We start from the raw sequence: 25,278 nt of genomic DNA, 5'->3' as shown, positions 1-25,278 counted from the left end.
CAGAGAAATGTTTGTGAGGGGTGGACTCATCTCAGTTGAATGGCAGAGAATGATGAAGGGTGTGAGGTTATCCTAGTAAGGCTACAACTATCGCTCTAAAAGAGGTGAGCTGCAGCTAGGAGTGAAAATAGTGATGTCTAGTCCAGTGTTTCCCAACCTTGGGCCTCCAGCTGTTTTTGAACTACAATTCCCATCATCCCTGACCACTGGTCTTGCTAGCTAGGGATGATGGGAGTTGTAGTCCAAAACAGCTGGAGGCCCAAGGTTGGGAAACACTGGGACCAGCCATCGCCAACCTGGCGCCCTCCAGATGTTTTGGACTACAAGGCTCCCAAGGCCTGATGGGAACTGTAGTTCAAATCTGGAAGGCGCCAGGTTGGCAAATGTTGGCTGAGACAGAAGTCTATCAATACCCACCTTAGAGTGAGCTCATTCCCTCCTGTGTTATTGGCTATTGTGATTTTAAGTGACAGGGTACCTCACTTACCTGTACCAATCAGGATTCTGGGAAAACTCCTTGGCCTCGCCCCCGCCTCACGTTTTTTCACTGTGACCCGCCTCAAACTATGCAAGCCAGTACAAAGGAAGAAGGGCTTTTGGGGGCAGAACAGCCATCCAATGGGAGACCAACGTGTGCAGGCTTGCTTCGCTACAGCCAATAGAGAATTACCGCTTGGAAATATCCCTCGCCTCCGAATCCCTCTAGCAGCCAAACAGCAATACTATTAGACTGAGTGGCAAAACTGCTATCCAATAAATGATTCTATGCCCACGAGTGCGCGCGTTGGAAGAAGTATAGCCAATCATGAACGAATAAGACTTGAGGGACGTTTTTTATGACCATTAGGCGATCTGTTCTGCCACAAGCCCTGCCCCTTCGGGTTGTTTTCCGCGGGCTGGTAGGCGTGGTCACACTGGCTACATCCGTACCTACTGAGCCAATCAGTATACGGATACGCTTTGACGGACTTTTCCTCTTAACCAATAAATTAAAGGTATTTATGTAAATGACAGCTGCGGCTGCGCCGCGTCGTCCCGCCCCGGTTTCCCTCCACCAGCCCCTTCCCCACCACCCAATAGAAACAGAGACTATCCTGAAGGGCGGGTGACTCGTCCAATGGAGTTTAGCCAGAGGCGGGTCGAGCGGAAGGAGAGGGGGGGAGGCTGCCGCCATCTTGGATGCCGCGGAGGCCGAGAGAGGGGGGAGAGGGAGAGAGAGAGGGAAAAAGAGAGAGAGAGAGAGAGAGAGAGAGACCCGGAGACTCCGGAGCCGCCGGTGAGAGAGCGAGAAGGGGCGGGGCCTAGCCTAGGGGGCGGGGCCTACGAGTACCTACGGGAGCTCCGTAGGGGGCGTGGCCAATGGGAGGTCTATAGGGGGCTCTATAGGAGGTGGGCGCTGTATAGGGGGAAGGTGTTTCCGTAGGCGCTGCTGCGCGAGGGGCTGCAGGCGGAGGGGCCTCTGTTGGGGGCTAGGTGTTTGGGGTTGCAGCGGTGCGCAGGGGCCACGAACGGCGCCCTGCTGGGGAGGATGCGGGGGGGCGATGCGGTTCCACAGGTAGGATCTACACCTATAGGATGTGAGGCCCACATGCCTCTGTGGGGAAGAGGCGCCTGGGGTGGAGCGAGAGCCTCTGGCAGGAGGATGTGGGGCGGGCGCCGTGTGATGAGGGCTACTTTGAGCCAAGGAGGGTTGTGGGTCCTTGTGATCACCTGGAAAACTTGCACATACTGTATAGTTTATACCTGATTTGGAGAGGTCCATAGAGAGGCGCGCGCGCGTGTGTATGAGAGACAGAGAGATCTTTATTACTGAAACGATTCCTATAGGGGGTAGTCTGTTTAGGCAGAAACAACAAAGTAGTATTGTGGTACTTTAAAGACTTAACAGATCTCATTATAGTATAAGCATTGTGGCATCTGATGAAGTGGATTCTCGTTTGCAAAAGCTTATGCCGTAATAAAATGTGTTAGTCTTTAAGGTTCCACAAAGCTTGTTATGTTGCTGAAGTAGCTAAAAGAAATAAAGGAACCCGTTAGAAAAAACACGTTGCTTTCATAAAGCCACCTCACCCCCGCTTGTGTGTGGATGTGTGTTATAGAGTCCTGTAGGGGCGTCTGTGCACCTGGGGAGCATATAAGTGCATCTCTTAACTATAAGAGTTCAGAGTGATAAGAATTCATAATGAATTACTAGAGGAATGTGTAGCTAGCTGTCAACAAGTCTGTATATCTATTTGCTTCTTTTCTCTAACTGGTTTTGGTTTTTGCTAGTTGTGGGCAGAGACAAGGCAGTAAGCAGGCAGAGGCATGAAGCTGCAGCCTCTTATTCAAGGGAAGGCTTGCTGGTTTTTGAGATTTCATTGGCCTTTACCTGCACACTTTGCAGACTTAAGGGCTAGAGACATACATTCCGCCCCCCCCCCCAATTGAAAGTGAAGATTCTTAAGATTCAGAATTCTGCCCCCAGTGCCAGATTTGCCTGGTACTATAGCCAGTCACTGACTGTAATGTAAGAAGTACATTACAAGTCACACCTTGGTCAGCCTTACAGCTGTTATGTAGAATACGTCAAGACCTAGTGAAATCTCAGTAGCTTGGCAGAAACACAGGAAGCCATATTTTATCAAATCAGATCATTGGTCTGTCTAGTATTGTCTACACTGACCTGTCATAACTCTCCCAAGTTTTCAGAAAGGAGTATTTCTCTGTCCTACCTGGAGATGCTGGAGACAAAACTTTGGATGTTCTGCATGCAGAACGTGTGCTTTACTACTAAGCTGCTTACAAATTGAGGCTACTACCTAAGATATTGAATTTCCCTTTTCTCCTCAGGGTTGATTCTTAAAAATTGTGTGTGATCCTAGGAACTTGGAATATTTCTTCTGTTCTGTAAGGCACACCGTTAATATTGTACCATAATAGCTCAGTGATTATGTGCATAGGTGGAATCCCTGTATTATTATTTTTTCAGGTCTTGGGTTCAGGACATGTTGAAGGATTGAAGGTAGAAAATGCACTTAGCCTATACAGTATATGTGCATTTGTTTATGTATTTATAAAAGCTGTCCAGTAGATTACAACAAAAATATTTAAAAATATCAAACATAGTTTTAAAAAATGCAATACACCAGATTTTTAAAAAGGAAAAAAAAGCAGAAATTGAAAAGCTTGTTAAGATATTTATTATGTCTTCAGGTGGTCTTTAAATACCAGCAGTGTAGGAGCGAATAACATTTCCTGGTGCAGGAGATTCTATAACTGCTTTCTACATTCTCACCAGCCCAATCTCTTGATGACAGCAGGAGATGGAGAAGGGCCTCTCCAAATGATCTAAATGGATGTGCAAGTTCATAAAAGTTGTGACTGTCAAATTATCCCTTAATAGCAGGGCTAAGAAAGGCCACTGCTTGAGGCTTTGGGAGAGCTACTGCCCATTGGAATAGACAGTACCAGGTCAGGGACTAGAGGCTGAGAGGTAATGACTCATCTGTGGGGAACACTCTGAGGCTGCAACTGAAATGGGATTTGAATTCCTAGGTGGATTGGACCACATTAGCTTATGGTAACCTGATGGCAAGGCTGTCCTTAAACCTTTGACTCTGGAAAATGCTAATATATCAACTCTGTTAGTAAATGTTAATCTTGAACAGTTTGATGACAGTGTTCCCTATTGCTGGCAGGGGGTGGGAAGGGGGCTTTCCAGATGTTGTTAAGGCACAGGATTCAGATGTCCCTGTAAAAAAAATTGTGGTCCTTTTGCAGGAAAACTGCATTTACCCAGCATTCAAAACTATAGGTGGGAAATTGCCATTTTCCTCCATATAGAGTATCGATTGCATTTATGTATGAATTGTTCAATGGGTCTAGCTACCTATTGGTCACTACCTGTGACATAAATCACAGTAAAAGTTCTCTCTCTTTCTTTTAAGGTCTATAAATATGTTGGGTCTGAGCTTGCTCATCATTCAAGTGCAGTAGCACTCATCTAGCCCTTTAAAAAAGCATCAATGCCAAAGCATCTCCAATCTCTTTTTTTGTGAGCCGTCTCCTGCCTTCCTTGATTTTTCTTTAACTTTCCAAAGGTTTGTGTGTTCCTCTCTCCTGTGGTTAACCCCCCCCCCATGTGTTAAAAAGAAGAAGCCATGCTCACTTCATCCAATTCCTTTGATACTATTATCCCCATATTGCAGATGCCAGGTGAGGCAAAGAGAAAGTGGCTTTCTTACGGCCACCTAGCGAGTTCATAATTGAGATTGAGATTCGAATCTTGAATTTTCTGAATCGCAGCTCAGACTCTTAGCTTCTACACCACACCTAAAGAAGCAAGGCTGTTTGCATTAAGCTTGGCTGCCTCCTTCAGGCGGTCACAAATTAGTGGGGGCCACTCACACATTGGGTACATGTTCTGCAAATGGGACCTTTCGGTTGGGTACCAGAGGTTCAGGACTCTGTGTCAATCTAGTTTTTCTTTTATCTGTGGTCTCCTCTGCAGCAATTCCCTCCCCCCCCCCCAAAAAAATATCCTATGGGGATTGCACAGAGCAGTTTTTACAAACTAATATAAAGGATATATAAAAACAAATATTTCCAGGGGGTGCACTTTACAGGATGCATAAACGCAGAGATAGCTTTAGAACACTCCAGAATTGAAGCCCAGTGAACTGTGACATAAATGTAGCGATAGCCTCAGGACACTTGCAGCGGTCACTATTCATGAGGGTAGTGCCTCTAAGGCTGAAATTCTAAACATGCTTTCAGTCCTATTGGACAAAGTGGGAATCACTTCCATGTCAGATCCAGCATGGGATCCAGCTGTAAGTCTTCTCCAGATATGCCTCCTTCCACCAACCCCCTGTCACTCCACATCAAGCAAAACCCAGACCTTTGCAAAGCATGTAGGACATATTCTGCAGCAAGTCAGAAGGCTGTTGGGGCTGCGTTAGGTAGGTTGATATGTACAGTGCGGCTCGAGAGAGTTTTATTTCCCAAAACACTACAACTTGGTTACTCAGGCAATGAAATCAGTTGGGCTAGACAACAGAAAGTGTTGCTTATATACAACACAAGGTTCGTAGTTCATCAGTAGGACACATGTTTTGCATGTGAAAGGCTCCATGTTCAAGGCTTGACATCTCCAAGCTGGGAAAGAGTTCTGTCTGAAACTGTGAAGAGCTACTGCCAGTCAGTGTAGACATTACTAGGCTAGATGGGCCAGTAGTGTGACTTTGTATAGGGCAGCTTTCTACATGAATCCCTTGCTCAAGATGCAGTGATTCACATTAACTGAATTGTTTACTCTAGAATATGCCCCACAATCTTTTGCAGTGGTTCCTTGGCAAACGGGGGTTGTTCTTTGAATGTAGAAAATGTAGACACTGAGCTGTATCAGTATGCCAGATGTAGGTAACCGACATGAGCCTGTAAATATCTGTTTTATGACAGCCACAGGAACAGAATACAAACCAAAAGAAACACCCACAACAAAAACCCAGAAGGAATCCTATAACTTACAATTGTTTCAGTAAAAGCCCAAGTTTGCCATCTTAGATGTTGGTGTCACCCTTGCTTAGTGTAAGGGTTTTGTTTTACTTTTGATTCTGCTCACCAAGCTGTTCCTGTCAGTGAGCAAATCACTACTGTTTTTCTTCTTTCTCAGGCTGTTGGACTACAGCTCCCATCTTCCCTGATCGTTGATTGTGCTGGCTGGGGCTGATGGGAGCTGGTGTCCAACAACCTCTGGAGAGCCGCAGGTTCCCCACCCCTGGTCTAAGGTTATCAGAGGGCCAGGCCTGGACTCCTGTGCCTTTAATGGCAGCTTGATATGCAGAAATCGGCAGGTGAAGCTTTTCGTAGTGTGAAAAGAAGCATAGCCACCTGCTGATGTTTGCAGATGACCCTGCCTTTAAGGGCACTGGAACAGCATCTGGTTAATTTTCTTTCAAATGCCCAGTTCTTCCAGTGAAGCCCTTCCTGCTCTCTTCCCCAGCTTGTTGTGAGATTCTGATTTCCCTCCACAGCAGGTAAGAGGAACACAGCATGTTAGAGGTATAGGTACCATCTCCAAGTGAGGACCTGGAAACTCCAAAAATTGCAATTCTGTGCATGCTTACTTGGAGAATAATTCCCTTCAAACTTGGTGGAGCTTACTTCTGAGTAGACATGCACTGAACCGAGTTGCTTTTATTCCAGAGCTGGCTTTTGACCCAGGTCTCCTGCTTGGAATAGGAAAATGTTAGGAACTTCCTGGGTTACCCAAATTCACCCTTATTGTTGATCTACTGATGCCTCTTTGTGAATAAAGCTTTGTTTCTGAAGGGGTGAGGTGAGAGACACAGACTCACAATTACTTTGGGGGGGTATGATGGGATCTTGCAGTTGACAATAGATAAACAGGCAAGGAAAGACTTCCTAAGTTTTCTGGAGGTTAGGAAGCTGAAGGGCAGATGCCTACCAGAGTATGGAATCTTTGGGAGAGAAATGGTGAAGAACCTGGTAGGTATGTAGTCGATAGGCAGCACAAGGAAGTGATAAGCTGGGCTGCGCCACTGCAGGTGTGGATCACAGTTTTGAATGCTCCCTTACATTTGTTTCAAAATGGTAGGAAACTAGTATCCATCAGCAGGTACCAAGCTAGGCTAGAAACTGTCTCCTCCTTATGGTCCCCCCTTTTTTCCATTGTGCACTTAACCATTGCATTCCCTCTCCCCTTTCCCCTGCCCACAAGTCTAAAGTGGTCCAGTCCATTTTGCTACCTCAGAATTCTGCTGCATGATTTTCCAAGAGGAGAATGGAAAATGTGTTGCGTTAGCTGATAATTTTGGAGAGAGAATAGGGACTAGTTCAGACATGTGAATAAACCCATAAACATTTACTAGTTCAAATTGCACAGGCTTAACAATGGATGTTGTTTGTGGCATATTTTCAGTCTGGGAAGAAAAAACAAACATCCTGCTTTGCAGACACCTTTGCAAGCATCTCTTCACATACCTGCACTAGTGACTGGTGGGATTGCCAGCTTTCCCCCTAGCAGGGCTCCTGTGCCTTTAATACCTGTGTGACAAGGAGAAATTCAGCTTTTCCTGATGTATAGATGAGGAAAGCTTAACCCACTAAACTTCTGATGGGGTGGCAGGTGTTTCCCTGCCAGGAAAAAAAAGTTACCAACCCCTAGTGCTGGGGTTTTGCTAGTCTAGGACAACTCCATTGTCTGAGGAGGCAGGAACCATTTCTTCCATCTGCAAGCCCTGTACTTTTGCTTCATTCCAGGCCTGAGTCCCTTAGACTGCAGTAGCCTTAGCCAGCCACCACTGTGCCTTTATAGGTGCCTCTTGTGCTTCCCAGCTTGCTGCCTGACATGGTGGGTAGCTGGATGGGGGAGGAGGAAAAGGTGGGGCTCTTTCCCCCTGTGAGTCATGTGCTTTTTCTCACCTGCATAGGAACCTGGCTGGAAAAGAGAGAGAGAGAGAGAGACAACAAGCGCCCAGGGGCCACTAGGTGAGTGCAAGCCTTATAATGCATCCCCTAGCCTGGTTAAAGCAACACTGTCAAACAACAGAGCACAGAAAAACTGGCACCTAGTCCGTTGTTGTTGTTTTTTAATGGACAAAATAAAAAGCTGCTTGGCTTGTAAAACACCCAAGTCTTCTGGGCCTTGTAAAAAGTCTAACTGTCTTGTGCACCAAAGGCATCAAAGTCTGGAAAAGACTGTAGGAAAGAGTGGCAGATATATATACCGTATGATGGGGTTGGGGAAATCCCTGCTCCAAATCTGTTCCACCTTGGACGATCAATGTGTTTTACGTTTTTCTGGAAGACCGGGTGCCTTTAAGAGTTGCATGATTAAAAAACAGATGAAGCTTTCCCTAGTGTTGCATCACCTGAATACTGAATAAAGCTCCACACGCTGAGCGTTTGCCTGTTGCATGGTCATCGGGGGGGGGGGCAGTGGGAAGGAGTTCTTTAATTCCAGTTTTCCTGTTTATAGAGTACTTCCCCCAAGGCATTACCTCCCACTTGCCCACTTTCTCCTGGGATAATCTCTGTGATTCAGCTAGGTTTGTGGCCTTTACTTTTCATTGGACAGAAACTCTCTGCTTTTAATGAGTAGAAATCAACAGGGGGAAGCACAGTGTTGAAGAAAGCCTTACCTGTGACTTCTACTTTTTTATATATACAGCTGCTGAAAGCAGTAAATGTTCTGTCGGTTAAAACAAAGCAGTAGCTCAAATCTTACTCATCCTGCTTACCTCCATTTAGCACCTTCCAGCAGGAGGTGCTACTTCTGTCCTGCGCTTGCTTCGTAACTTTGCCTTTCTGCTGGCTTTTCTTAAAGCGTCAACGCTCTATAAAGTATGAAGAGAGCCCCTCTATAGTGAAGGAAACATGGCAGACAAGAGGAAGCTACAAGGTAAGGGAGCCTACCTGCACTCTCCAAGCTCAGGGCTACTAATACATGTTAGGCTGGCCTGCAAAAGAGGGCGGGGCTGCTCATCAGAACAGCTGGGCCAGAGCCAGGACTCCTCTGAGCTCTCTTGGAGAGGGTGGGGTCTCGTTGGTTAGAGTGGAGGGAAGGGAAGGGTTGACTAAAGGAGCAAGAGGGGCCCCAGCTTTTTTTTAGAAGTGGAGAATGACTTGGGATATTAGAAAGCAATAACTATGCTCTGAAGGGAGAGGGGAGTTTAGGAAGGGGAGAGGTGGCTCGGTTCTGTTTTGGTCAAAGGACGGATCTTGCACTTCAGTAAGGTGAGAGGGGCAGGCTTGTGGGAAGCTGAGGGAGAGCAGAACCACCGTTCCAGAATCCTCCTCTCAGACTGGGAGGAAGGAATGGCCAGGTATGGGCAAGGTAGATCTTACGATTGCTCTCAGCAGGGATTTTCTCTCCCCAGGTGAGATTGATCGGTGTTTGAAAAAGGTGTCGGAAGGCGTGGAGCAGTTTGAAGATATCTGGCAGAAGGTGAGGGCTGGCAGTGGCCTCTCCTCCTAAATTCTGCCCTATTCTCTGACATCCACCCCACACTAGCCTTTTAGACCATCACATTGCCCTGTAATTGTTCTATGTCTGCAGAGGTTTCTGTCCCTCTCCACCCCCCACCCCCACTTGGAATCTTTTCACCTCCGTTTTTTTTCTGCTCTGGGTTGATTTCCACCCTGAGCCCTGGGGTCTCCCATCTTTCTCACCACACCTCTTGTTTCCTCTTTCTCCCTATGCAACAGCTCCACAATGCAGCTAATGCCAACCAGAAGGAGAAATATGAAGCCGATCTGAAAAAAGAAATAAAAAAACTCCAGGTAAACATTTTGCCTGGGCTTGTTTCCAGATCTTTTCTTACCAAATTTAGGGAACGTTGGGGTTGGAGTGATCTGAGTATCAGGACTCTAGGGGGCCCTTTGGAAGGAGCAGAGGAAGATGGGGCACTCTTTCCCCACAAGGCTTGCTGGTTTATAGTTAGTAGAGGTTGGGGTGGCCTGGACACAGGTATGGCTCCACTGAGAAGGGGGGAGAACCTAGGTGTTTGGGGGGGGGTGTCATAGCTTCATTGTGAGAATGCCTTGGGATAGCAAGGATGTATAGATTAGATCAGCCTTCTCCGTCCTGATGTCCTCCTGATGTTTTCAACCACACCTCCCATCATCCCTGACCATTGGTTGGAGGTTTAAAACATCTGGATCAATCAGATCAGACAAGGCTGAATTTGAGTAAGAATGAGGCTTGGAAAAGTGTAGATTTTTCACAAAGGACAGCCTGTTCAGTGAGTTTAGATTCTGTTAAAAGAAAGTGAATTCTAATTGTTGGAGCAAGGAAAGGCTAGCTTCCTTGCTCGCTAATGCCAATTCTAGCAGTGATAGCATATGATGAACAATCTAGAGGTTGCTACTTCTGTTTGCTCATACCTCTGACCACTAGCCTTCATTCATCGGAGGAAAGGTAGGTTGGCATCTTTTCCCCAACCGATCCCACCTGCCTGCTTAACTGGCTCTTCTTCTTCTGCAGAGATTGAGGGACCAGATCAAGACGTGGGTTGCATCCAATGAGATTAAGGACAAAAGGCAGCTAATAGACAACCGAAAACTCATTGAGACGGTAAGAAGAATCCTCTACCTGCTACATATTAGAGCCTGTCAACATACCTAATTAATTGGGGGTTTATTTTGGGAAATTATGTGTCTACCAAAGGTATAAAACTAACACATTTTATTGCCTTCAGCTATTTTCATGCTGGTTCTTAGTTTTGCTGAGGATCTCCTGTTTATACGTGGGCTTAACTTTGCTTAGCTCCTCCCCCACAGCATTGCAATTGGCTAGTAAGTAGTGTGACCTCATAAAGGTGAGCCAGCTTGCCTTTACAGTCCAGATATTGACTGGGAAACTTTTTGCAGAAAGGGGTTCTGTGAGGAGCCCAGGATCCCTTTGGAGCAAGTCTTCTGATTGAGAGAACATGGGATAGATGGTAAAGTTTTAGAGATGGTTTAAAGACACCCAGGGAAAAGGTCTATTGAGCTGTGAGCCAAGACTTTCCTGGGCCCTTTTGGAAAGGAGTTTAACACTTGGACAACTGTTTTGCAACGGGCAAGCAGAGTTTTGTATTTGCCATGATGATGTGCACAGACTGGCATGATGCATATACAGATTTTAACTTTTTCTTTTCTATTCTGCACGGTTCTGCACTGCTGTAAATCTTGTCTGTTATCTTCTAATGCAGAACCATCAAGCCCAAGTGCTGTGTGTTCACTGTGGCAAAGAAAGGGTGATCACTGACCAATTCACGCGGGCACAAATTGCATATTAGTTGGATCATTCAAACTTGAGGGCAGCTTTGTGCATTAAATGGCTGCTTACATGTTTATTGCTGTGGGTACTTGCAGCCGACACTGGCTTCTTGGCATGTGATGTGTGACTGAAAATGCATTGGTACATACACATTTTTTATGGGTTTGCCTTAAATCTCCTTTTGCAAGGTAATGTGTGCAGAGCCATTTCTTCTGAGTTCCATACACGCACATGCACTATATTCACAAGTTTTCATTATTATTATTTTTTTTGGGGGGGGGGGGGAAGCTTCAGAGACAAAATGGGATGGTTGAAAAAGCTGTCAGTGAAGTTACAAAAATAGACCTGAAGCCTGGGATTCCTGGGTAGGAAGGTAAAAGGGACCCCTGACCATTAGGTCCAGTTGTGGCCGACTCTGGGGTTGCGGCACTCATATCACTTTATTGGCCAAGGGAGCCGGCGTACAGCTTCTGGGTCATGTGGCCAGCATGACAAAGCCGCTTCTGGTGAACCAGAGCAGCGCACGGAAACACCGTTTACCTTCCCGCCGGAGCAGTACCTAGTTATCTACTTGCACTTTGACATGCTTTCAAACTGCTAGGTGGGCAGGAGCAGGGACTGAACAATGGGAGCTCACCCCGTCATGGGGATTCGAACCGCCGACCTTCTGATCGGCAAGTGCTAGGCTCTGTGGTTTAACCCACAGCGCTACCTGTGTAGGAAGGGATCCTGATAAATTCCAGCTAATGGTTAGGGAGCCAGGATTCTTTAGTTAACGGGATGGGATGCAGAGCTCTCTTAGGGCATGGAGCTGTGTGGCCCAGTTTAAACGTGGCAGCTGAATTGGGGTGGTAGGATCTTGGGGTGAAAGGTAGCACTTCAAACTACACATGAGGCAAAGCTGTTTTTAAATGTCCCTAAAGGACCTCCACCCCTAACCTACCCACCAAACTAAATGTCTCTGCAGGGAACAAGCAACACAGTAGTAGAAAGGTTCCGATCCAACCACATCCTTTGTACTGCACTGGTTTTTTTACTTGCAGTGGGCTTTTTAAAAAAACACACACACACAAGAATGATTTAGAAATGGTTATCCCTCCATTGCTGCCTGAAATAGAACAGTCCATTCTACCACCTGAGGATTCTGCCACTTCATTCTGCTGCCTGTGGTTCTTGGGCCGGATCTGCAGTCCCCATGTTCAGGAAAAGTACCAATTCCCCATAGGGGTTTGCTTCAATATTTAGGTGGAAGAATTGTGTGATTGAATGGTCCCTTTTAACAAAGTAAGATCCCATTTTGTATCCTTTAAATGCCTACTGCAGATAGAATTCTCAGCCCACCAATGTTCAAAAGCCTGAGAAGAGTTACCCTTTCCCCACCCTGATTGAAGATTGAAAACTGGGGCTGTAACATGCTTGGAAGTAATTAATCTAGGTCTATTTATTTATTTATTTTGCAATTTATCTCCTCTGCTGCTGCTGAGGATTTCTGTCTTTTCAAATGATCACTGAGCAGGGAATATATGCTGATAGCTTGGACTTCTCCGCGGCCCTTAGCTCAGCTAGTTGCCTCTGGTCTGTCTTTTCCAGCAAATGGAGCGGTTCAAGGTAGTGGAACGTGAGACCAAGACGAAAGCCTACTCAAAGGAGGGCCTGGGCCTGGCGCAGAAGGTGGACCCAGCCCAGAAGGAAAAGGAGGAGGTCGGGCAGTGGCTGACGGTGAGGACAAGTGGAGGCTAGCTGCTAAATGCCTGGAAGGAGGAGCTGCTTTTTAGCAGAGGAAGAGAGAAGGAAGCTCTGGTTTTTAAGGAGTGTGGCTTTAAAGCAGGAGCAGGAGAACCTCTGGCCCTCCAGACATCCTTGGACTACATCCAGCTTGCATCAGCCCTGACCATTAGCTGTGCTGACTGGGACTGATAGAGGTTATAGAATCTGTTAGCAACCAGAGGACCACCAATCACCCCTTCTTGCTTTAAAGCTTCCTCTTTTTATAGTACTGAATGTAAGCTGTGACCTTATGCCATGTGATACAAGTGGTCCTCCCTTTCCACTCATAGTTGACATTGGAGGCTTGAGGTTCAGACATGGGGGGAGGAGTAGACAGATTCGTCCCTCTCCCCCCCCCAAAAAAAATTTTGTCTCCTCACCTGAACCCGACAGCTTCTGCCTACCAGACTTTCTTTTCTTTTCTTTTTTTTTAATAATATTTATTAAATTTTTAACAGAAAAGAGTTACAAAATAATAACACACCAAAAAAATACAAAAATACAAAAAGCAAAAATTTAACATAAAAATAAAAAATAAAGATCCCTCTTTTATAATATCTTACATTCATTTACTTATTTTCGTGACTTCCTCACACCTCCCTTTTTTGTATTCCATTTAAAAATGTATTCAGCAAATTCATAACCTCATATTTTACCCTTAATTATTTATCTTCACGTATTCTAAGTTCAAATTTTCATCTGATATCCATCCCTTCTTGCATCTTCTTATTTTACCTATTACTAGAACCACTTCATTTTATTCCAACGTCATTAACATTCAATAATTTTACAGTGTTTCTGTAGATAGATTTTAAATTTCTTCCAATCTTCTTCCACCGACTCTTCTCCCTGGTCTCGGATTCTGCCGGTCATTTCAGCCAATTCCATATAGTCCATTACTTGCATCTGCCATTCTTCCAGGGTGGGTAGGTCTTGTGTCTTCCAATGCTTTGCAGTGAGTATTCTTGCTGCTGCTGTAGCATACATAAAAAAAGTTCTATCCTTCTTTGGCACCACTTGGCCGACCATACCCAGGAGAAAGGCCTCTGGTTTCTTCAAGAAGGTATATTTAAATACCTTTTTCAATTCATTATAGATCATTTCCCAGAAAGCCTTAATCCTTGGGCACGTCCACCAGAAGTGAAAGAATGTACCTTCAGTCTCTTTACATTTCCAACATTTATTATCTGGCTGATGATAGATTTTTGCAAGCTTGACTGGGGTCATGTACCACCTGTATATCATTTTCATAATATTCTCTCTTAAGGCATTACATGCCGTGAATTTCATACCTGTGGTCCACAACTGTTCCCAGTCAGCAAACATAATGTTATGGCCGATATCTTGTGCCCATTTTATCATAGCAGATTTTACCGTTTCATCCTCAGTGTTCCATTTCAGCAGCAGGTTGTACATTTTTGATAATGTCTTAGCTTTGGATTCTAACAATTCTGTTTCTAGTTTTGATTTTTCCACCTGGAAACCAATTTTTTTATCTAGATTATAAGCCTCCCTTATTTGAAAATAGTGAAGCCAATCTCGCACTTTATCCTTTAATTTCTCGAAACTCTGCAATTTCAATTTGTCACCTTCCTGTTCCAAAATCTCCCAATATTTTGGCCAATTGGCCTCCATATTGAGTTTTTTCAGAGCCTTCGCTTCCATAGGCGATAACCACCTTGGGGTTTTATTTTCAAGTAAGTCTTTATATCTTGTCCAGACATTAAACAATGTTCTTCTGACAATATGATTTTTAAAAGTCTTATGCACTTTAACCTTGTCATACCACAGATATGCATGCCCAGACTTTGTTTTCTAATGCTAGCAAACAGAGAGCCATGAGGCTCTGTCTGGGGCTGTAGGGGAAATCTGTGCCCATCCAGATACTGTTGGTGCTGCAAGCACAGCCAGTGCCTGGGGATGGTGCGAGTTTTAGTCCAATAATATCCAGACAGCCACAGTTAGCCGCCCATTGGCAAGAGGAAGAACCCCTTTTCCATGGTGAGGGAGGATTGGGGAGAATAACATGTTTCCTTCTGTCTGTCCTTCCTTCAGAACACAATAGACACCTTGAACATGCAGGTGGATCAGTTTGAGAGCGAAGTGGAGTCGCTGTCTGTCCAGACGCGCAAGAAGAAAGGAGACAAGGATGTGAGTCGATGGATGATGTCCTCCTCAGAGGCTGGAGGGTTGTGTTTGGGGAAATGCATCACCTCACAGGTCAAAAGCCAAGGTGGAGGTATCTATGGGAGCTAGGACTTCTGAGACCTCACAAGAAACAAGATTCTGTGAGGTTGGGGGTCAGGCTGAGAGGTGGTGCCTGGGTGCTATGCTGTGAGCTTCCTGGATGGGTGAGGATTTAAACCTGGCCCTCTTCCCCTCCCCAACACACAGAAGCAAGACCGGATCGAGGGCCTGAAGCGGCACATTGAGAAACACCGGTACCACATTCGGATGCTGGAGACCATCCTGCGGATGCTGGACAACGACTCCATCAACGTGGACTCCATCCGCAAGATCAAGGATGACGTGGAATACTATGTGGATTCCTCGCAGGACCCTGATTTTGAGGAGAACGAGTTCCTCTATGATGACCTCGACTTAGAAGACATTCGTAAGTGTCTCCTTTGGGTGGGCTGCTTCTGGTTGAGGTTATATGTGGGGTGGAGGAAGCCAAAGCAGCCTTGAGACTTGGGGAAGAAGCAGTATTGCAGTGCTAGCTATGATAACTGTGAAGGAGCAAACCTCAAATCATTTTAAATCAACCAGTTATTCCCTCCTAACAAAACCTGTGGCCTAGAGGCAACTGTCAGTTTGAGCGTAGCATTTAGCTTGATACCTATCCACCCTTAGAACCGCCCTGAGACCTCCGGGTATAGGGCAGTATATAAATTCAATAAATAATAATAATATTTAGAAATTTGGGCTTTTACTGGGTAGGCGCTGCCATTTGGCTGTTGTCGCAGATTTAGCATTTGGTGGGAGTCTGTTTTGGTTCTCTGCATTTTATTATTGCTAGATAGCTCATTAACTGTTCTGAGATTTGTTTTGTTTTGTTGCTACTTGAACTATATCTGTTCACCTGGGCTACTGACTCTGAACGCTTGCGTCGTGACCCTTCTCAAAACTCCAGGAGCATATGCTGGTCTTTGTGTCCCAGAAACTTGTTAGGATGGTTTACTTTAGTGCATTGTAGTGGTGGGGTTTGGTGTAAAGAACTGGGCATACTGATCGCTGATTTCATCTTAATCCTTTTTTGGGGGAGGACGGCGCTTGGCAGGATATCGGTATACTTTTCAAATATAAAGTGGCACAGCAGTGAACTCTTGCAAAGCCCAGACAGTGGGACCATATCCTGTAACAGCAGTACCCACCTGCTGGATTTTGCCACCGCCTACGAACTGTAGCCTCTTTGGGTTCATAAGCATCTCCTTGTTCTTGACTCTGCAGCACAGGCCCTGGTTGCCACTTCCCCACCCAGCCACAGTCACATGGAGGATGAGATGTTCAACCAGTCAAGCAGCACGCCTACCTCCACCACGTCCAGCTCCCCAATCCCTCCCAGCCCTGCGAACTGCACAACAGTAAGGAGGCTCCCCTGTTACGATGCCAGGGGTTGGGGGTAGGAAAGGGGAACTTTCGGGTTTATATCAGCTTGAGCGAATAGTACTGAATGCTTCTACAGGTTGTTAGAAACCCAGCTTGCTTTCTCGGTTCCACGGGTAACAGCTCTTCTGACAGCAGTGCTTACTCAGGCCTTCCTTCCTTCCTTCCTTCCTTCCTTCCTTCCTTCCTTCCTTCCTTCCTTCCTTTAGGAGAACTCTGAAGATGACAAGAAACGGGGACGATCAACAGACAGTGAAGTGAGCCAAGTGAGTTTGGAGCCCAGAATTCATTCCTCTCAAGGGTTCGGCTTTTGGAAGACGGGTTAGAAACTCCCTTGGTGATTTGGGCAAGGGGAGAGGAGCCAGGGCTTCTTGAGACAGAGGGGCAAGGGACTAGTTAGGTAGAGCCATTTCCAGCGTGTTACTTCTGATCTGGTTCAGTTCTGTTGTGAAGACTGTACCACTTCCAGAATGCATGCAAGTGTAGGGCTGGAGGGAGGAGGGTTGGGCAGATCCACTTGCTTTGAGAGTAACACCAGCATTGCAGTCTCCTTAACGTACAAACACCTTGCATGTGAGAGGGGAACAGTTTCTATCAGGCCACCTCCTAAAAAGTTAGCTTTGACAGGCCAGGAGTTGTCCATGTGAGTTTGCTTTCCCCTGGGCTCCCCTCTCTGAAAGCATTTTCTGAGGTGGTACAGCCCAATAAGAGGACTGTACCATCACCGTAAGGAAGGTATGTTTTAGGCCAGCTCTTAAAAGAGTGGAGGGACGGGTGAACCAAGACATGAATGGTTCCTAGTTTTGCCCTCTTTTGAGTAGAAAGGCAGCAGTTATGATCCTAAATCTTCTCTCCCCCCCTCCCATCCTTCTCTCCCCCCAGTCCCCAGCGAAGAATGGTTCGAAAAGCCTCCACAACCACCACCACCAGCCGCCTCCCACAATCCCCACCAGCTACCCGATGGGCGGCAGCTCCAGCACTTCGTCCTCGCTGGGGGACGGGCCTGGTTCCAACAGCAACGGGGCTGTGGCTGGCAGTGGGAACGCGAGCGGCAAAGCTAACCCTCCAGCAGGGCACGCACCCACCACCCCGACCCCTTACGCCCAGGCTGTGGCGCCCCCGCCCACCAGCACCAATGCCTCTCAGCCCCGGCCTCCCAGCACCCAGCAGAACGCCAGCAAGCAGAACGGGGCAACCAGTGAGTCGGGGGTCTGGGCCATTGCTTCAAGTTTCCCAAAAGATTCCTGGGGGGGGGGTTAGGAATGGCTGCTGTGTTGCAGATGCCAGGTGTTTAGCAGGGTCGCCTGATGTTGCCATATGTAGCTGTGCCTTTTCAACAACATCTTGAAAACCCACAGGGGATAATCCTCCATGCTCTGAAAAGTGTCGCCTGCCAGTTCTTTCCTATCCAGCAATAGCTAAAGGCCAGGCTGTAATGTAGCGAGGCCGGCAGGTGCTGTTTTATAGGCTACGGGAGGGGAGGGCTGAGACGAAGCCAAAGTTAGGAGCTGCTCCATTGACACCTAGGCCAGGAAGCTCAGTTTCCCCTCGTTTGTGTAACATTGTGACTGTTTAGCCCAGACGTCAAGCCAGAGCTTCTTTTTTTCCAATCCCTCCTGCCTAGGTTATAGTTCTGTGGTAGCGGACAGCAGTTCAGACTCCACGCTAAGCAGCGGCAACCAGGCATTGCCTAATCAGACGGCGTCGCACAACCCGCCCAGCGCTTCTGTGTGAGTTTCTATCTTGTCCTTTCCTGGCTGTCCTTTCTCACTCTTCCCACCATGGTCCACTTTTCCAAGTGGGCAGACCATAGATTTTTACTCGGTTGCAAGTGGTGTTTTGCTCTCTTTTTTTTTGCCCTCTTTTGGCAAAGTGCATTGTTTTATTTTATTTTATTAATTTTGCTTTAAACAAATACAGGTAAATACAGGTAAATATAAGCAACCAAAATTACAAAAGAGAAATCCTTAATAATAATAATAATAATAATAATAATAATAATAGAAAAGAATACAAAACTACAAAAAAATCAAAGCAAAGTGCATTATTTGGCAGTGTTTTTTTTTTATAAAAAACTTCTGTGTATCTTGGTATTTGGGCACACAAGGAGCTGGGTTGTAAATGTTGCTAATGAATAAATAAAATATAATTTCGCTCTTTAGCTCCGGTCGGAGGCAGCTGTGGTTCTGAATGCCAGTTGCTGGAAACTGCAGGAAGGGAGAGGGGGCTCTTGGGCTTGGCTCCTGCTTGTGGATTTCCCATTGGGCCATCTGGTTGGCCACTGTGAGACCACTGTGAGGGCAGGATGCTGGACTAGACGGGTCATTGTTTTGACCCAACAGGGCTTTTCTTATGTTTGTATTTACTTCCGGGCTCAGTTTAGAGTGCCTTTATAAAGACTTTTATAAAGACTCAGGCTATGCCAGGATGTTCTCAAGAAAGGTGTTCTAGTCTGCATAAACCTGTCTGAAATCAGAGCCCCTCCTTGGCTTCCCATCACTGCCAGAGATGCAACCAGAGAGGGTCTTTTCGATGATGGCGCCTATACTTTGGAACATCCTCCCTGGGGAGATCTGACAGGTTCTCTCCTTTCCTGTGTTTGGGTGAGAGGTCTAAAGTGCTCTAGCTTTGAAGGAGGTACAACCCTGACTTCTGTGTCTCGCCTCCTTTGGCAGCAAAGAGCCCAGCGCAGCTTCGCAGCCACCGAGCGGTGGCAACACCACTGGATCCAGCCTCCTGGTGCCTCTGACTGCCAACCCTCCTGCCTCGCCCACGCCCAGCTTCTCTGACAGCAAGCCTGCCCAGACCCTGCTCAACGGGCCACCCCAGTTCAGCTCCGCAGCAGAGATCAAGGTGAGCGATCGCTTGTGCTCCGCACGCAACAGGCTGCTTCCAGCCTTCTTTCCTCCCAAGGAATTTGGGCTGGTGTTTGTGGCTGTGCTTGTCCCACGTCATCCTCTCAAAAGAACCCTGGAAGGTAGGTTTGCCCGAGAGAAGGTGACTTAACTACCTGTGTTCTCCCTGTGAGTCTTAATCACTGCAGCAGCTTTCATAAAAACAGATTTCTCTCACTCCTCGTTTGCTACGTTTGTGTGTCCTGCAGGCACCTGAGCCTCTAAGTACATTGAAGTCAATGGCTGAGAGGGCAGCTATCGGCTCTAGCATAGAGGACCCCGTGCCATCGCTTCATCTCACTGAAAGGGGTAAGTGTGGGGAGAGAGGCCTTGCCCCTGCCTCAGGGGGAGGCCAAATAGTGTCAGCACAGTTCAGGTGCACATTTCTGAATCCTGTGGCATTCCTGAGTGTGCCTGACAACCTTGATCAGAAATTGAAGTGTGGCTACTTTGGATGAGAGGTGGTGGTTTCTAAGACCACCAGTCTCCACTCTTCTCTCTCTGTTCCATTCTACGCCCACCCCCAACAACAACAACAAAAATCCTTGGCCTACAGGCAAGTCATTCTGCTATAGATCTCAGCCCTTCCATTCACCATTTGTGTTGGCAGTTGAGGAGCAGGCTGCCATCTGGTACACAACAATCAATTTTTTCTGGCCCAGATGTTGTCCCTGGAGCTGTTCATTGCTTGATATTTTAAGCCAAGAATCTGTGACAGAGTCAAGCTTGCTTTAAAATGAGAAAATAATAAAAAATAAATGAAAGTGTTCTCTGAGGCTGTGGGTCTGTTCAAGAGAAGGAAGACATTTTGGAGGAAAAAATGAACTCTCCCAAGTTCTGAGTAGTACACGTAGACCACTGATTTCACTTACACGATCACAGCTTTATGCAGGTCATGAATAAATAAATGCCAAGTGTGGTGGGAAATGGGGTGTGGGGGAGCAGGAAAAAATGGCTGGCGAATCCCATTGGCCGTTGGGAGAGCGTTTGGGTGTAGTTGAAAAGTTGGAGAGTGGAGGAGGTTGCAGAACATTTGGGAGGCTGCTGGAAAGAGATCAGAGGAAGCCAGAGAGATTTGTGGAGGAGTTAGAGATTTGCTTTTCTTTCCCCCCGGTTTGCTGGGGGTGTTCTGCCTTTACAGGATTTTGCTTATACATGCAATAGCAAGAAATGAGATCGACCTGAACTGTAATCCGCAGCCACCTTTTAAGAGATGGTAGCAAGGATAATAAGGGACGCAGGTGGCGCTGTGGGTTAAAGCCTCAGCGCCTAGGACTTGCCGATCGAAAGGTCGGCGGTTCGAATCCCTGCGGCGGGGTGCGCTCCCGCTGCTCGGTCCCAGCGCCTGCCAACCTAGCAGTTCGAAAGCACCTCCAGGTGCAAGTAGATAAATAGGGACCGCTTACCAGCGGGAAGGTAAACGGCGTTTCCGTGTGCGGCTCTGGCTCGACAGAGCAGCGATGTCACGCTGGCCACGTGACCCGGAAGTGTCTCCGGACAGCGCTGGCCCCTGGCCTCTTAAGTGAGATGGGCGCACAACCCCAGAGTCTGTCAAGACTGGCCTGTACGGGCAGGGGTACCTTTACCTTTACCTTAGCAAGGATAATAACTCTTGATGAATCAAAGGACTCGTCTTGAGAAGCAGGAGGAGCTGCGTTTAAAAATACAGCCTTCAGAGTCCAGGCTCGCTTGAATTGTATCCTGAGAGCGTGTGTCAAATCCCCGCTGAGTGATTCTTTCCCCTTTTCTGCTCCAGCTGATATCTTAATTACGAGCACGACCTCCCAGCCAGCCTCCAACCAGCCCCCCATCCAGCTATCTGAGGTGAACATCCCCCTTTCGCTCGGGGTATGCCCCCTGGGGCCTGTGCCTCTCACCAAGGAGCAGCTCTACCAACAGGCCATGGAGGAGGCCGCCTGGCACCACATGCCTCATCCTTCTGATTCAGAAAGGATCCGGTAAGAGGGTTTGCCCTGGTCTGGTGGGGTGTGTGTGTCAAGGGCCTTTGCTCCCTCTGGGAACAAAAGGCCACAAGTGCGGTTGCCTTTCACAGTCCAAGTCACATCCTCAAGTTCTCTGAACTGTAAATTGTCGGTCCAGTTTTCATATCGCCAGCGCAGCTCAAAATCTTCCCTTTGCTTGTAAGGATGCAACAAAAACCTACTATCGCACATGGGAGACACACAAGTCAATAGCGGGGAGATGCAATGCATGGGGATGCTCCATGAGCCATCCTAGAATCAAGGAATGGTAGAGTTGGAAGGGGCTCCAAGGGTCATCTAGTCCAATCCCCGAAACACAAGAATCTTCTACTCAAATGTGGGATTTCAAATCCATGACCCCGAGATGAAGAGTCTCAGGCTATGCCAACTGAGCCACTCTGGCAATTGCTGTTGCCCTTAATGCCCTCCCTGGACCCTGAGGATTTAGAGCATCCATTTCCAGTATTTGAGGGGCAAGTATTCATAAGGAAATAAGAGCCTGGTGGAGCAGACCAAAGCCCACTGAGTCCAGCCTCCTATCCTCACGTTGCCAAATAGGTGCAAAACCAGGAAGCACAAGAGCAGACTCCCCTCTTGTGGTTTCCAGCAATTCGTATTCAGAAGTGTTGCTGCCTCCCAACTATTGAGGCCGAGCATAACCATAATGGCTAGTAGCCATTGATAACCCTCTCTCTGAATTTGCCCCCTCCTCTTTTAAAGCCATCCAAGGCCACCACTGCCTCCTGTGGGAAGCAAGTTCCTTAGTTGAACTATTCAGGAGGGTTGTGGCCACGCAGCATAACACCTGTCCTGCAAGATCTGCACGGGCTGACGGTCCTCACAGACTGAATTCAGTCTATAACACTAGCATATAATGTCCCTAATGACTTGGGACCCAAACCCTGAGATTGCACACCCACCCACACCTTGAGATGGTTGGAAATTATGGAGGCCCATCAGTCACCAAACAGTGGCAGATGGAGGGAGAGTTTGGCACAATCCGGTGGGAATTGCTGACATCATTTTCAGCTGTTTTCCTTGGTTCGCTTCCTCCATTCCACTCCAGTTGCCATCTTGAACTACTGGCTTAACCCTCCAGCTAGCTTATCTGTGGGGTTTGAGGTGTGTGCATGCACACGTAGGGGATGGGGAGACTGCTGCCGCCGCCACCACCAGGCGGGAGTTAAATACTCTCATCTTCTTAACCCCATAGGCAATATCTGCCGCGAAACCCCTGCCCGACCCCTCCGTACCACCACCAGATGCCTCCCCCACACTCCGATACGGTGGAGTTCTACCAGCGCCTCTCTACAGAGACCCTTTTCTTCATCTTCTACTATTTGGAGGTAAGAAGTAGCATTTCTGTCGATAGTTTCTGATGGACACCCTTTCTCCACCACCACCACCGCCACCCACTGGGGCCTAAAAGTGCTCCGCGGATGTGCTACTAGCATCCATTGCTTGGACCTGGTACCAATGTGTGTATCCCACAGCCCTCACCTGTCCCCTTATGCTTTGAAGGGCACGAAGGCACAATACCTGGCAGCGAAGGCGCTGAAGAAGCAGTCCTGGCGCTTCCACACAAAGTACATGATGTGGTTCCAGCGGCACGAAGAACCCAAGACCATCACTGATGAATTTGAGCAGGTGAGGGGACCACAGAAGCTCCTATGTAGGGGGTGGGGATGGGGATGGGCCCAGCACATGGATTCCCAACCTCCCTGGAAGCTGCCTTATACTGAACCAGACCGTTGGTCCATCAGGCTTGGCATTGTCTACACTGATTGGCAGTAGCTTTCCCAGGTTTTCAGACAGGTTCCTATGCAATCCTACATGGAGATGCCAGGATTTGAATCAGGGACCTTCTCTGAAGGCACAGCAGATGCTCTGCCACTGAGCTATGGCCCTTCTCTTACTAGAAGAGAAGAATGGGGGGGGGGGATTATGAGGGGACCAGAGTAAGTAGCCAGGTAAAGCATAGAAACTTTGCCTGCTAAGCCCTGGAGCTTCTTGTTGAGTTTTGAGCCAGTTAATTCCAGTGTCATGAAAACTAGAAACCCTTGTTGTAATTTTTTTGGTTTTTTAAAGAATTCCAGTCTGCATGAATTCCGCTGTAACTCCCATGAGGATGTTGTTTGGCTTGAATGTCTGAGGATAGGGCTTAAGAGTACAAAATGACTGTGCGATGCCACTGGGAATTTTATAATCGTTGGTTTTCTTCTGTAACAGGGAGGTGGGGAGAAAGTAGAAAGCAGGAAGGACAGTTTTCCCATTTTCAAGGTCCTACATAGTTTTCTTGTGGACATTGTTGAATTGAGTAAGAGTCACTTCTAATACAGATTTGCTTCATCTCTCTCTGCATTTAGTAAATGCAGAAAAGGTTTTGAGGTTCTCGGGAGCTGTGGTTCATGCCACTGTCCGCAGGGACAGCTAGTTACCTGAATGTGACTTCTCCCCTCAAGGAAAATATAGAGGAGGGAGGGAGGTCTGTATTCTTCTGCTTGCTTCAGTGACATACCTACCCCTGAAATGGGTATTCTGAGGTCTCTTCTCCCCACATAGCTATATGGCATCGGGGTTCAGCAGGTCTGTATGTTTTAAGAGAATGTAACTGGGATCCTGAGGGCCCCCCAAAGCCCTTCCTCCTCACTGGGAAGTAGCCCAGCCCTTGCCTCCTGCTATCAAGTTTTAATCTGACATGAGGGCGGAGTTGCTAAGCTCTTAATTCTCTGACTCTTCCTTGCTGGGTAAGAGGAAGTTCATTCTCCTATACACTTTGTCTCTCTCGTTTCTGTGCAGGGCACTTACATCTACTTTGACTACGAGAAATGGGGCCAGCGCAAAAAGGAGGGTTTCACCTTTGAATACCGCTACCTGGAAGACCGGGACCTGCAGTGATGACCTGGGGCCAGCAGGGGGTGCCAAGCCTTCCTTCCAGAGACAACTGTGGTGCGCTTGGGGCAGCAGCAAAGGAAGACCAACCAATAACACCACATCACCCCCCCACACACACCCCACCCGTCACAACTGTGGGGGAACGGGGCGAGCTGCACGTTTTTTTAAAAAAAAATGCATGCAAGTTTTAAAAGTGACCGCGGGACGGAGGAGGAGGGGCGGCAGTGGCGGGATTCACCTCTGCCTTTTCCTTGCTCTCTTCTGCCTGTAATGCACACGAAGAGGTCGGGGAAAAAAGGGGAAATGCTCTTCATGTGCACCAGATTCGGGTGAGAGAGTGGAGATTAAAAAAGAATTTGAGAAGCCCACCAAAAGAGTGACTTCCCCCCAATCTACATTTTTGTGTGTCTTCTAAATTGGAGAATTTATTATGCCCCTTCCGCCACCAACTGCAGCAAACACCAACATCCTGTCCTCCTTTGCCCTCCTCGCCAGCCTCTCAAGTGCAGATGTCACCCCCAATTTGGCTGCCATCATATGCCCAAGTGTGTGACAGATGAGGGCGCAGGGCTCTATAAATATCCCCAATAGTCAGAAGCGTTGGCAACAGTTCAGGGTGACTTTGCTCCAACCTCTGCCTAGTTGTCACTGCTGGAAATGGCAAAAAGCAAAATGACGTCAACTTGTTACCAACCAGTGAAGTCAGCCGGCTGCCAGAAAGGATCCCAGTACAAAGTATTTTGTGGACTGGTACCTTCTGTTAACATTTGATAGGCTGCCGTATTTTTCACTTGCTTCTGCAGGTGATGTTGTCGAGGGACACAAAACGCCACCTGTCCTCATCAATTCAGTTTGGAAAAATTCCCAAAGCTCCCTTTCCTGACTGAAACTTTGACTTAAGGGAGTCTATCCCCACCCCTACCCCCTTTGCTGCTTCTCTCCTAACCTCCCACCCCCACCCCCAGTTTTCCAAAAATTTGTTGCCACCCTAAATTTGGTATCTGAGCTCATATCTTAATCTGCTGCTCCTCCCACAGAGAGACCCTCCCCCTTGATGACTTGCAATTTATTCCTGATTGGAGGGGAAAGACTTGGGGAAACCCAGAGAGAGATGGAAAGACAGCTGTGTCCCACCATCTCCCTCCTCATGCAGCCCCCTGAACTGGAGCACCCCGCCCATGCCGCTGTTTAAGATATTTTTTCGTAAGCCTATTTTCGTTTTGGAAAATATTTATGAATAAATAGTTTTATATGAATGATGTTCTTCTGTTGTAGAGAAAGGGGGAGATAAAATTGGGGGGGGGTGGAACAAAGGGGTGTGAAGAAATCCAATAACCTGCTTTCTCTTTGTGCCTCGCAGAAGGGG

General features: G+C 47.3%; 1 protein-coding gene and 1 long non-coding RNA gene across 4 annotated transcripts; one reads left to right on the top strand and one right to left on the bottom strand.

Moving 5' to 3' along the window:
* Window positions 1-1,156: 1,156 nt before the first annotated feature.
* CNOT3 (CCR4-NOT transcription complex subunit 3) lies at window positions 1,157-25,168 on the top strand. Of its 3 annotated transcripts, none has more exons than XM_079950350.1 (19): window positions 1,157-1,276; window positions 7,437-7,494; window positions 8,333-8,407; window positions 8,886-8,953; window positions 9,214-9,288; window positions 9,992-10,081; window positions 12,359-12,487; window positions 14,591-14,686; window positions 14,930-15,149; window positions 15,986-16,119; window positions 16,351-16,407; window positions 17,024-17,339; window positions 17,766-17,871; window positions 18,817-18,994; window positions 19,245-19,344; window positions 20,792-20,993; window positions 22,231-22,363; window positions 22,539-22,664; window positions 23,817-25,168. In XM_079950350.1, the coding sequence occupies exons 3-19, from the start codon at window positions 8,383-8,385 to the stop codon at window positions 23,913-23,915; spliced, it is 2,154 nt and encodes a 717-aa protein (XP_079806476.1). In that variant the 5' UTR covers window positions 1,157-1,276; window positions 7,437-7,494; window positions 8,333-8,382; the 3' UTR covers window positions 23,916-25,168. The 3 variants fall into 3 exon arrangements, with proteins under 3 accessions (XP_079806476.1, XP_079806477.1, XP_079806478.1); XM_079950351.1 differs by lacking the exon at window positions 1,157-1,276 and adding an exon at window positions 6,398-6,496; XM_079950352.1 differs by lacking the exons at window positions 1,157-1,276; window positions 7,437-7,494; window positions 8,333-8,407; ... (1 more) ...; window positions 9,214-9,288; window positions 9,992-10,081 and adding an exon at window positions 10,355-10,448.
* Window positions 6,854-9,264, bottom strand: LOC307201298. Its single transcript, XR_013832668.1, has 3 exons — window positions 9,183-9,264; window positions 8,247-8,342; window positions 6,854-7,050 (listed from the first exon to the last, which is right to left on the bottom strand). It is a non-coding gene; the product is annotated as an uncharacterized lncRNA (long non-coding RNA).
* Window positions 25,169-25,278: the final 110 nt, after the last annotated feature.

This window comes from Podarcis cretensis (assembly GCF_951804945.1).
Source record: "Podarcis cretensis genome assembly, chromosome: 13".
Taxonomy (NCBI): Eukaryota; Metazoa; Chordata; class Lepidosauria; order Squamata; family Lacertidae; genus Podarcis; species Podarcis cretensis.
This window is presented reverse-complemented; position numbering and strand designations above follow the sequence as displayed.

Coding starts and splice junctions, on each gene's coding strand:
- CNOT3 (XM_079950350.1), top strand. CDS start 8,383: ATGGCAGACAAGAGGAAGCTACAAG. Junction 12,488..14,590: donor AGGTCGGGCAGTGGCTGACG/GTGAGGACAAGT, acceptor TCCTTCCTTCAG/AACACAATAGACACCTTGAA. Junction 20,994..22,230: donor TCTGATTCAGAAAGGATCCG/GTAAGAGGGTTT, acceptor TTAACCCCATAG/GCAATATCTGCCGCGAAACC.